This window comes from Gossypium arboreum, chromosome 8 (assembly GCF_025698485.1).
Source record: "Gossypium arboreum isolate Shixiya-1 chromosome 8, ASM2569848v2, whole genome shotgun sequence".
NCBI classification, from domain to species: domain Eukaryota; kingdom Viridiplantae; phylum Streptophyta; class Magnoliopsida; order Malvales; family Malvaceae; genus Gossypium; species Gossypium arboreum.
In genome coordinates this window covers 140,338,151-140,350,590 of record NC_069077.1, presented here as the reverse complement: position 1 = coordinate 140,350,590, position 12,440 = coordinate 140,338,151, and the positions used below count along the sequence as shown (strand labels likewise).

Below are 12,440 nucleotides of genomic sequence, written 5' to 3'. Positions count from 1 at the left end.
TTAGATCAAATTAAGTTATGATTTATGCTATTTGAACCCGAATTTTTAAAGTTGATGCCCTTTAACTTTTGTCAACTGACAGGTGTATAAAGTTTACTTGAATAAAATAAAACAAAATTAATAATTTAATTAAATTAATTTTACATTTAATCCTCAATCAAATTTAAAAGTCTTTTCTTTAATGTACAAATTAAAATAAATTGATGAGCAAATCCATGAAAAGTGGTGCAGAAATTTCTTATGAAGCCCCTCTCCCATAAATTGATGACATCATCTATTTTATCTAAGAAAAATAAAAATTAGCAGCATTAAATATACATTATCATATCAGAATCTCAACAATTGCAAATATAATACTATGCAATAAGAATGATGAGCCCAATCGGGTTGTTGTAAAATTTTAGGTTCGTTTTTTAGGTTTTGTTTAAAAAATAGGTCTAAAATTTTATTCAAATTCGGTCCAAATAAAAAATACTAAACTCGAGCTTGATCCAGCTCGCCTGTATTAAAATTTTTTTATATTAATTTAAAAAAATAATACATCAAATACACTAAAAAAATTAAAATAAATATTTCTCAATAAATTAAAAATACATTAAAAATAAGTCTTTATACTTAAATAACACTAAAATAGTTGCAACTTACAATCAAATGCCTCTAAAATAATAACAAAAATAATAATAAGACAAGAGTTGTACAATATTCAAATAATAATAACAAAATAGTAATAATATATTACCAAAATGTTGGCAAAAAAAAATTGACAGATTCAAGCCGGGCCAAGCCCGATTCGTTTAAAAAACATATATTAATTTTTGTCCAAACCTATTTTTTAAACTTATATTTTTACCTAAACCCTTACGCTTTTTAATTGGGTCTTTAAACCTAAACAGATAATCAAACTCATGATCGCTAATCTCAGTGATAATAAAACTCAAAAAGTATTTTAATATAAATTTTTAAGATATGTTCCAACTTTATTTTTATATAAATATGAATTTTGAAACTCTAACCCATTATTAAAAGAATTAAAAAATTTTAAATTCAAGTCAAAGTAAATTTTAAAAGTCAATGCAAAACAAAGAGAATTTACCAATATATATATATATATATATATATATATATATATATATATATTGGTCATTATGTATATAAAAGTGGTTGGACTCTATAAAAAAAAATTAGTTGTATATGCCACTGAGTTCTCTCCAACGAGTTGCCATGGAGCTGGCCATGGTTGGGTTCTTTAGATAGAGTTAATCTCTCATTTTTTATAAGCCTCAAATATTCTTATCAACTTTGTAATTATATTTTTGGCTTAACCATAAATTTGGCCACTAACGTTTGTATATTTTATCAAAATGACCTTAATTGTATTTTTAAATCTTTTTTGATAATCAACTTTTATTTTTTTTCAGTATGTTTTTCTAACAAATTTAATGAAAGTACCGTTAAAAATAATTAACGGGGATAATGTGAAATTGCATATGTGGAATGTTTTTAATGAGATGTAATTTACTACTTAAATAACCCAATAAGATAATTATATGTGGAAAATAATAAAATAAATAAATAATATATTAAATAAAAAAACTCTTAATTCAAAGAAAATAAACGTAATTATCTAAAAAAAATTAACTTAGTAGAAAAATTTCTCAGTAAAGAAACGTATGAAAGATTGAAACCTAAAAATTAAAACCTTAAATTTATTCATTGCATCTGTTAGAAAAATCAGATTGATTCATTACATCAGTTGGAAAAAGCAGATTGAAAAAAAAAAGAGAAGGATGATGGCAAAAAAGGCTCAAAAATACAATTAGGGCCATTTTGACAAAACATGCAAATGTTAGTGGCCAAATTTATCATTAAGCTTATATTTATTTAAGAGTAAACTATACTTAATTTCAAAAAGTTTCAAAATGACTACCGAATTATTCATTTAAGTCATTGAACGATTCAAAAATTTTTATTTAAGTGATAATTAAAGTGTCCTGACAACATGAATTAAGCGTTGGTTAATATTGTTGTTAGATACCCGTTTAACACAGATTCAAACTGTGTTACTTTTTACTCTCGTTTGTGGTCTAAGGCAAGGTTAAATATAGGGTCAAAAGCCTTGCCCCGTTAAAATAGAAAAGTGTGCTTTAATCATTTTAAATTTTTTAACATACATATAAATTAATGCGTGATAAAATTACATTTTAATCCCAAATAAAATGTTAAAATTATAATTTAAATGAAGTGATATTATTGCAAACCCGTAGGTAATATCCAAGGACCTTTATTTATATCAAAAAATATATATATAGAAGCGTATAAGCTTCATTTACAAACAACAAACCCTTAGCTAATATCTAAGGGCCTTTATTTATATCATATATATATATATATATATATATATTAAAACTAAAGTAGCCTTCATGTTTGTCATCAAAACTCAAACAACCCTCCATCGTCCATTATCCATTTGTTCCATTTTCTTCCGATTCTCACCAACCCACCATTCCGTTGGAAATCCGTAGTCATCCTTCACACGATCTAAATGTTTATTCACGAGTGGTAAATCATAATCCAATTCACCCGCCGGTGTATCTTCTGCGATGTTTTCGATCGCAACACCATGCATATACACATCCATGTTGTGACAACTATACAGATTCTCTATCCATCCGCTGATAATTATTTCTTGAGCTTCATGATCATCTTCATTTACCAAGCTTATATCGATACCTACTTCATCTCCATTTCCATCAGGGAAAGCATCATCAGTGAAACCAAAAATCTTCTCCTTTAAGTACTTTGACACTGAGGTGTTAACGTTCAACACGTTTCCGACATCGGTGTATCCTGATACTAAAAGTACTGGAACGAAGTCCATTTTGTTTTTCATACGGAGGAGACGAAGGTTGTCGTCCCTGAGCGAATCAAATAGTTGTTTGAAACCATCGTTTCCGACACGGGGACAACCGAACACAAAGGCGGTCACCATGAACGGCGCCTTGCTTATGGTGGGCTTGTTGCATCTATTGGCAACTATGTCCATTGCGGTCAATGTTGCTAATGCTCCACCTAAGCTAAACCCTGTGACGGTTATGCTTAGTTCTTCATCTCTGTACTTGTCCACTAGTTTGTTTACAGCAATTAGGACCTGCAGAAGGGCAAGAAATGGATTAGAATTTTGAATTACTCGAGTTAGTCTGCTGAATTTGAAACTTTTTCAAATCAAACTTAAGTTAATTTAAAAAAGTCAAATTAAAACATTGTTTATAATATAAATGAATTTTAAGTATTGACATGATGATTAGAGTATTTATCGTTCTAGATGTGATCTAGATTTGACTTAATTGAAGCACCCAAATATTTATAAATTTATAAATCAATTTAACTTGTTTAGCCACTAAATTTTTTCTTATTTCAGCTTAAAAAAGAAAGTTTTGGCTTCTCCCTATATGTCTGGTCCGGTTTTTAACATGACTAATTCTAAGATAGAGCACATTAATTTGAAACAATATGTATTTGAAAATTTTCTGAATTATAATAAATTTAATTTGATAAATTAATGTTAAAATAAATGAAAATGTGAAGTTTTTAAAAAATTTTAATTTTTTATTTTTGTTGCAAAAATTCGACTTTGAAAAAGAACTGAATATTAAAAAAGAGCATCGATTTTTTGGACTATTACCTGCTCTCTAGCACTAGTCTTGCTATGTGTAGAAGCCGGTACCGTCCCAATATAAAGAGAGTGGAAACCACCGTGCACTAAAGCGTTGTATTTAGCGGCCTTCGGGAACAAATCGGCAGGTGATACTCGCGGAATCCGTAAATCATTGATCCATTCCGATAGCGTTCCGGTCCCTCTCCAAGCAACCAAAACATCCCTCCGGCCCAGTACTTTCTTCCCTTCATCGGTGCTCACCGCCACATATCCGATCCATGCCGACGTAACTTTTTTCGAGCCAGCATAAATGAAGTCAGTCACCTCGTACTTGTAGGGGTTTCCTTTTATGAGACAAGCCTTGGTGAAAAACTGTTCTTTCGAGGTTTTCGGATCGTAAGTGGTAGGGTCGAAGAGGTCTCCGACAGCTGAAGTCCTTTGACCGTAGTGAATTATATACTGACGGAGATCAGTGTCTAGTGGCTGTAGTAGACCCTCCCATTCGTTCTCCCCACTGAGTTCTCTCCAACGAGTTGCTATGGAGCTGGCCATCACTCTTTTTTTCTCTGTTTTTTACTTGTTTTCTATATGCTTCTGAGTTCTCTCGAACGAGTTGCAATGGAGTCGGACATGGTTGGGTGCTTTATATAGGGCAAATCTCTCATATAAGCCGAAAGCGCTCATACCAACTTTGCGATTGAGTTCACATCATGTAGAACAATATATATATATATATATATATATTATAATTATTAAACATCAACTAATATAAACTATTAAATTTAAAATTTAAGGGTGGGTTAAACAGAAGTTAGTGTAAAAACAATGATAACGGTGATATTAAATACTATAGCGTGAGACAAGAAGTAACTTAAATACATCTCACCGCACCCAATCGCCTATCCAAACTCACCATAAAACTTGATTGATTAAAAAAATTATAATTAATAATTAACTTTATAATAGTATTTTTAAATTTTTCAATATTTTTTATTTTATACCAATAATAATATATCATTTTATTATTAATTAATAATACATTTTATATTAAATTTTTAAATTTAATATTCGAATTTTATTCTTATTTTGTAACTATGTTAAATTTATGATAGGTTGTATTACAAATATTATGCCAAATGAAAACAATTATATTATTATTTGAAAATTAAAATTAGAAAAATATATATTTAAAAGTTTATACAAAATTATAAATAAAAAAATTAAATATATATTAAAAAATAAAAATTTCTAAATAGAATTCAAACATGGTAAGATCTAAGCCGGGATAAATCTAAAACAATGCCTACACGTTATTTATGTAAGGTGAAACCCAAATTCTCAAAGTTTGGAACCTTAACTTTTATCAACTGTGTAAAAACCTTATCGATAATCACTTAAAATTTTCTTGAATAAAATAATTTAACCAAATAAAAATATATTATTTAAATCAATGTTGCATTTATGTATTAATCAAATTACAATTTTACCCTTATAAGTTTTTTTTATACAAATTAATTTAAAAATATATTGACTAGCAAATTTATGCAAGGTGCTGTAGAAATTTCTTATGAAGCCCCCACATGAAACCATCTATTTCCTTGCTACCATTTATTTTAAGAAAATAAAATTATCAGCATGCATTAAATATACCTTATGAATCTTAACAATTAGCAAACAATATACAACAACAATGATAATTAGAGTTGTTCATGGGTTGGGTCGGGTCAAACTTAAGCATGATATTAATATACTTTATGCTGCTCAAACTTAGCTTGGCCCAAAACATAGGTCTAAAATTTTACACAAACCTGCCCATATTATTTTTAATTTTTTTTAAAATATTTGTTATATTTTATTTTAAATTTTAATAATTTTATACATTTTTTTATTGAAATTTTTTATATAATCATCTTAATATTATTTTAATGTTTATATTAAAGTAGTATTATATATACACTATTTATTTTTATAATGTATTCTAAATTACATAATATATAAAAATAACATAATATAAAGTATTATAAACTTAAAATTAGGTTAGACCGGACTCAGGGCTTGAAGGTTCAAGCTCGAGCCCAGCCCAATCCATATTTTAAACGGACCTTTTTTTTTGCCCAAGTCCATCTTTTGAGCCTAATATTTTTGCCCAAACCCTCCCAAATTTCGGGCGGACCTTCGAGCCTGGACGAGTACTCCAATCCATGAACAAGTCTAATGATAACAAACAAAATTTATTTTATATATATGCAACTCTAAATCCAGATAATTTTATTCTTCACCAAATATTGAATTAACCAAACAAGTATTTGATGTTAAGTATATTTAAAGGCAAACCCCAATGATAACAAAATTCAATAGGTATTTTAATATATATTTTAAGACATATTTTGTTATATCTGTAAAATTAGAGTAGTTTTACTTCTCTCTTTTCTTTTTTTCTCTTTTGTATTTTATGCATTCAACCGTCATATTTTACATTCCATTCATATAGATTGTGTATGTTAAAAGTGACGTAAATTTAAAATTTCAAACTTTTATTTTAAATAAAAAATTTTCAACAATTCAATAAGCATTAATGGATAGAGTATTTTAGATCAATATGATACATATATATATTGAGTTAGTTCGAAAATTTATATGCATGATAAGTATAATTATATTGATAAATTCAATACGGATGTATCGTTTAAATATTATTAAAGTTGGTAGACTTATATATATATGATATACCTTTTATATCGTTTAAAAAACATATATTAATTTTTGTCCAAACCCATTTTTTGAATTTATATTTTTATCCAAATACTCACACTTTTTAAGTGGGTCTTTAAACCTAAACAAATGATCAAACTCATGATCAGGTATAGGCTAGCCCTAATAATAATAAAGCTCAAAAAGTATTTTAATATAGATTTTTAAGATATGTTCCGACTTTGTTGTTGTATAAACATGAATTTTGAAGCTCAACGCATTATTAAAAGAATTAAAAATTTTTAAATTCAAATCAAAGTAAATTTTTAAAGTCAAAGTAAATCTTATGGAGTGATTTCATCTCTTCTTGTATTGCATTCATCCACTTTCATAAATCTTCACAGTTATTTGCCTCATAAAAAGTAGATGGCTCTTGATTTGCATATATATCTTCGACCACATTTAAAGCATAAGCAACTAGATCAGACTCGGTGAGCCTCTTTTGAGGTTTAATTTCTCTTCTAAGTCTATTCTTGGCAATAGAATATTGTGGTGCTAACTGTGGTGAAGAAGCAACTCTACTATGAGTTTTTGTACTAACCTGAGGTGTAGATTTTGTTATAAATCCTGGATCAATCTGAAGTTCCATCTACTTCACATGTATGTTTGATCTCTACCGATCTTTATCAGAACAGTCTTTAATAGATAAGTGAGGCAGCATAGCATTTTCCTCAAAAATAACATTTTTGCTAATTACAACTTTCCTAATTTCAAGACGTCATAACTTATTCCATTTAACACCAGCCTTATATCCAAGAAAAACACACTTAACATATCTAGGTTCCAATTTACCATTATCAACATGAGTATACGTAGGACACCCAAAAATCTTCAAATCTTTAAATAGATAGAGTTGTCAACAGAAGAAACTAGGAGTTCACCATCGCTGTAGTCTTCTACTACATCAACTTCATCAAATTGTTCTAGTTATTTTCCCTTTTGATTTGCAGCCTCCCTTTTGATCTTATTCTGCAACTTATAGCACTCAGACTTAAAGTGTCATTTCTTTTTGCAGAAATTACAAGTTTTACCTCTATTTGAATATCTCAATCTACCCTTAGATTTATCTTCAGGATTTCATTCTTGTGTCCTCCCATGATTACCACCAGTATTTCGTTTTTGTCTCTCACGAACAATGAGACCCTCTCATTGAGAGACTGATCCAACCACAAGATGTTTTATCTTGACATACGAGGCTAAGGAATTATATACTTCATCAACTTTGAAAGATTCGCGACTATAAAAATTGTATCTTTAAAGTTTGAATAAGACAGGGCAATGAACAAAGCAGAATTAACCCTAAATCTTCTTTATCATACTGAACCTTCATGGTCTCTAAGTCCGAGAGGATTTCTTTAAACACAGTTAAGTGTTCAACCAAAGACACACATTCTTCCAAATGATGAAATAAAGACGTTGCTTCAGATGCAACTTGTTAGTTAGAGTTTTCGACATCCATAGCTGCTCTAGCATCGTTCATAATGCAACGACGATATTCTCTTTCAAAACGTCCTAAGAATTTCATTCGGCAGATGCAGATGTAATTATGTTAGAACCTTTCAATCCTTACACTACTTCTCTTCAAGCGTCAATGTCAAAGGCATCTTATCTAACCCTAGCAAGGCATCCTCCAAATCCATCTGCATAAGAACTGTCTGCATCTTTATCAGCCATAATGAGAATCTAGTATTGCGATCCTACAGCGAAATATTATACTTCAATGTCGCAATTACTGTGATCAAGACAAGCAACCCAAATAGCTTTGATACCAGTTTGTTAAAATTAATGTCGATAATGCTGGTAGAATAATTACAAAGCAATAGGAAAAGAAAAAAAAGGACACATAGATTTACATGGAAAACCCTTTCAGGAAAAATCACGAGTAGAGGAGGAGAAATTCACTAATTTTAAAAACGAATAATACAAGAGAATTTTCAACTATATCTATTTAAAGGTTGAAAAATCCTATTCTAACCAATTAATAGTATAGCTACGATGAGCAAAGATATCGTTTCCACGAGGACTAAAAGTACTAGTAATTATTGTCTTTCTATTATTTAACCGATAAATACGAGTGATTGATTAAACTAAAACTAACTGAATTAATTAACTACAAACGTGACCGAAAAAATCAAGAAAATAATCGAGTAAACAACCAAGAAGCAAAACAATACCCAAGAAAGAATTCACTAGATTTCATCTGTCATTATCAATCTAAATTACGCAATTTCTTCACTTAGTATCTTGATCCGTAGAAATTCCTTAATTATGCTAATATCTCTCTTTAAGAATAAGAGAAACTACCTCTAGATTGACTAATTGAAATTTCTTTCTAATTAAAACCCCAAGAAACGAAACAATACCCAGGAAAGAATTCACCTAGATTTCATCTGTCATTATCAATCTAAATTACGCAATTTCTTCACTTAGTATCTTGATCCGTAGAAATTCCTTAATTATGCTAATATCTCTCTTTAAGAATAAGAGAAATTAACTCTAGATTGACTAATTGAAATTTCTTTCTAATTAAAACCCTATTATCGCATTAACTTGATCTATGAATTCTCTTATTAGATTTGACTCTAATCCAGTAGATTTATATCGTCCTATTTCTAGGATTGTATGCAACTCCACTCAATTACGCTAGATCTACTTTTAAACAGGGTCTATTTCTTCTCTGATTTAAGCAGATCAAACATGGATCAATAGTCTAGAAATATTAAACCAAGAATTAAGCACACATAATTGAAAACAATATCTAAGTATTTATTGTGCAAAATAAAAATAAAAATATAAAATTCATTACAGGGTTCATCTCCCCTATGTATTTAGAAAATTAGTTCATTCTAGCAAATAAAAACATCCAAAATACAGTATAACAACAAGAAACAAAAAACTCATAATAATATTCAAAGAAATTAAAAGGGAATCTTCATTCTTGATGGAAATCTGCTTTAGAATCGGCTTCAATGGTGTTTTTCGAGTTGTTTTCTTGAATATTCTCTTATGGCTAACTTCTATCTTCTTATTTTTGTCATATATACGTTTTAGCATGCTCAAAAAAAACCTAAAAATCACGTTTTTCCACAGGTTTAGAGTGTAAATCGCGAAATCGATGAAATGGTCCAGCCTGTGTGGCTCCTGCAGCTTGCTCCAATTTTTTGATTTCCACTCATTTTGCTCCCAAATACTCTCTTGGGTATAAAAACATGAATTTAAAAGATTAGGAGCATAAAATTCATTATTTTAATCGAATAATCGTCCAAAAACGCATTAAAAATGAGGCTAAAATATGTTATTTTTAACACTTATTAAGGTCACACAACTCTAACAATTGTATTACAAGATTATGACAAATGAAAACAATAATATTATTATTTGAAAATAAAAAATTAGAATATATATATATATATATATTTAAAAGTTCATAAAAAAAAATATAAGTAAAAAAATAAAAAAAAATTCTAAACAAAATCCAAACGTAGTAAGATATAAGTCCGAATACATCTAAAACAATGTCTACACGTGATTTATGTAAGGTAAAATTGAAATCCAAATTCTCAAAGTTCGAAACTTTAACTTTTACCAATTGTATAAAAAACTTATCGGTAATCACTTAAATTTTCTCGAATAAAATAACTTGACAAAAAAAAAAAAAACATATTATTCAAACCAATGTTACATTTTTAAGTGTTAATCAAATTAACATTTTGTTTTCAGCATGGATTTTAAGAAATAAAAATTGACCATTATAAGTCTTTTTTTTATACAAATTAAATTAAAAATATATTGACTAGCAAATTCATTAAAGGTGCTGTAGAAATTTCACATGAAACCATCTATTTCCTTGCTACCTTTTATTTTAAGAAAACAAAATTATCAGCATGGATCTCAATAATTGCAAATAATGATAATTGCAAACCATTTTATTTATTTATTTGTTCAGTAAAATATTAAATCAATTGGAGAAGTGATTCAATCGTCATATTTTACATTCCATTCATATAGATAATTCATATCAAAATTATTGTAAATTTGAATTTTCAAATTATTTATTTATATAAAAATTTCAATTATAAGTGTTAATAAATAAAATGTTTTAAATCGATATGATACATATATATTAAATTAGTTCAAAATTTTTATAAATGACAAGTTTAATTATATTAATAAATTCAACATGTTAGATAATTAAAATAAAATATTATTAGTTGTAGAAAGGACCAAAAAGGTCGTTAGACTTATATATATATAATTTAAAGTGTTGACAACAACCAATAAAATTTAAGTCAAAATTAATTTTAAAAGTCAATGACAATTTTTTTTGTCTTTATTCATATAATAGCAATTGACAACTATAAAACATTTATTTAATAATTTTTATTTGTCCTTGTATTTTATAGTGAAAAATCGGAATAATTTAATCATTTGGATTTTATTTTGTGAAAAAGATTAATTTTAAACAATAATTTGTTATTTCTTATTTAACTATTTTGAGCATATGATATCTTGTTGTAAATATCTCATGTGGTATAATATAAAACTATAATTTTATAATTTATATCTCCACTTTTACTAATTGAGAATATGCCTCAAAATTTCCAAAATCAATATTTTCCAACAATAAGCATAATTTATTTAGATCAAATTAACTCATGATTTATGTGATTTGAACCAAAATTTTTAAAGTTCATGCCCTTAACTTTTGTCAACTGTATCAAAATTTCATTCGCAGGAAAAAATAAAACAAAATTAATGATTTAAATATCAAAGAAAATGGTATAGTTTGAATCAAATTTACAACATCTTATTTTCAATTGACAATTACAAGTCTTTTCTTTAATATACAAATCAAAATATATTGATGAGCAAATCCATGGAAAGTGGTGCAGAAATTTCTTAGGAAGCCCCTCTCCTATAAATTAATGACACCATCTATTTTATCTAAGAAAAATAAAATTAGCAGCATTAAATATACATTATCATATCAGAATCTCAACAACTGCGAATGACAATAAACCAAATTTATTTATTGCCATTCATCATATATATGCAACTTGGAATCCAAACAAAATTATTTGGTGTTTAGTATTTAAAAGTTAATTTAGACCTAATAATGAGCCGAATTGGGTTGATGTAAAGTTTTATAGATTCATTTTTTAGATTTTATCTAAAAAATAGGTCTAAAATTTTGTTCAAACTCGGTCTAAATAAAAAAATGCTAAACTCAAGCTTGATCTAGCCTGTATGTATTAAATTTTTTCTATATTAATTTAAAAACATAATACATTAAATACACTAAAAACATTAAAATAAATGTTTCCTAACAAATTAAAAATACATTAAAAACATGTCTTCATACTTAAATAACACTAAAATAGTTGCAACTTGCAAACAAGTGCCTCTAAAATAATAGCAAAATTAACAATAAAATAAGAGTTATACAATATTCAAATAATAAAAACAAAATAGTAGCAATATATTACTAAAATGGCGGCAAATAAAAAACTTCGACAGATTCAAGTCAGGCCAGACCCAATTCGTTTGAAAAACATATATTAATTTGTGTCCAAAACAGTTTTTCGAGCTTATATTTTTATCCAAATACTTACACTTTTTAAGTGGGTCTTTAAACCTAAACAGATGATCAAACTTATGATAAGTATAGACTAACCCAATTATAAATAAAGCTCAAAAAAGTATTTTAATATAGATTTTTAAGATATGTTCCAACTTTGTTGTTATATAAACATGAATTTTATTATTAAAAAATTTAAAAATTTTAAATTCAAGTTAAAGTAAATTTTAAAAGTCAATGCAAAACAAAGAGGATTTACCAATATATATATATATATATATATATATATTGGTCATTATGTTTATAATAGTGGTTGGACTCTATAAACAAAAAATTAGTTGTATATAATATTACAATAATTTTGAGATAATTTTTTCATTATGTATATAATAGTAATTCGCCACTACTATGATATATATTGGACCCGATTATTGATCGAATTAATTGTCTAGACTT

General features: G+C 27.5%; 1 protein-coding gene across 1 annotated transcript; it reads right to left on the bottom strand.

Moving 5' to 3' along the window:
- Positions 1-2,247: 2,247 nt before the first annotated feature.
- On the bottom strand, positions 2,248-4,361 carry LOC108465792 (phospholipase A1-II 1-like). Its single transcript, XM_017766173.2, has 2 exons — positions 3,683-4,361; positions 2,248-3,148 (listed from the first exon to the last, which is right to left on the bottom strand). Exons 1-2 carry the CDS (start codon positions 4,205-4,207, stop codon positions 2,438-2,440), a joined length of 1,236 nt encoding a protein of 411 aa, XP_017621662.1. The 5' UTR covers positions 4,208-4,361; the 3' UTR covers positions 2,248-2,437.
- Between the last annotated feature and the right edge of the window lie 8,079 nt (positions 4,362-12,440).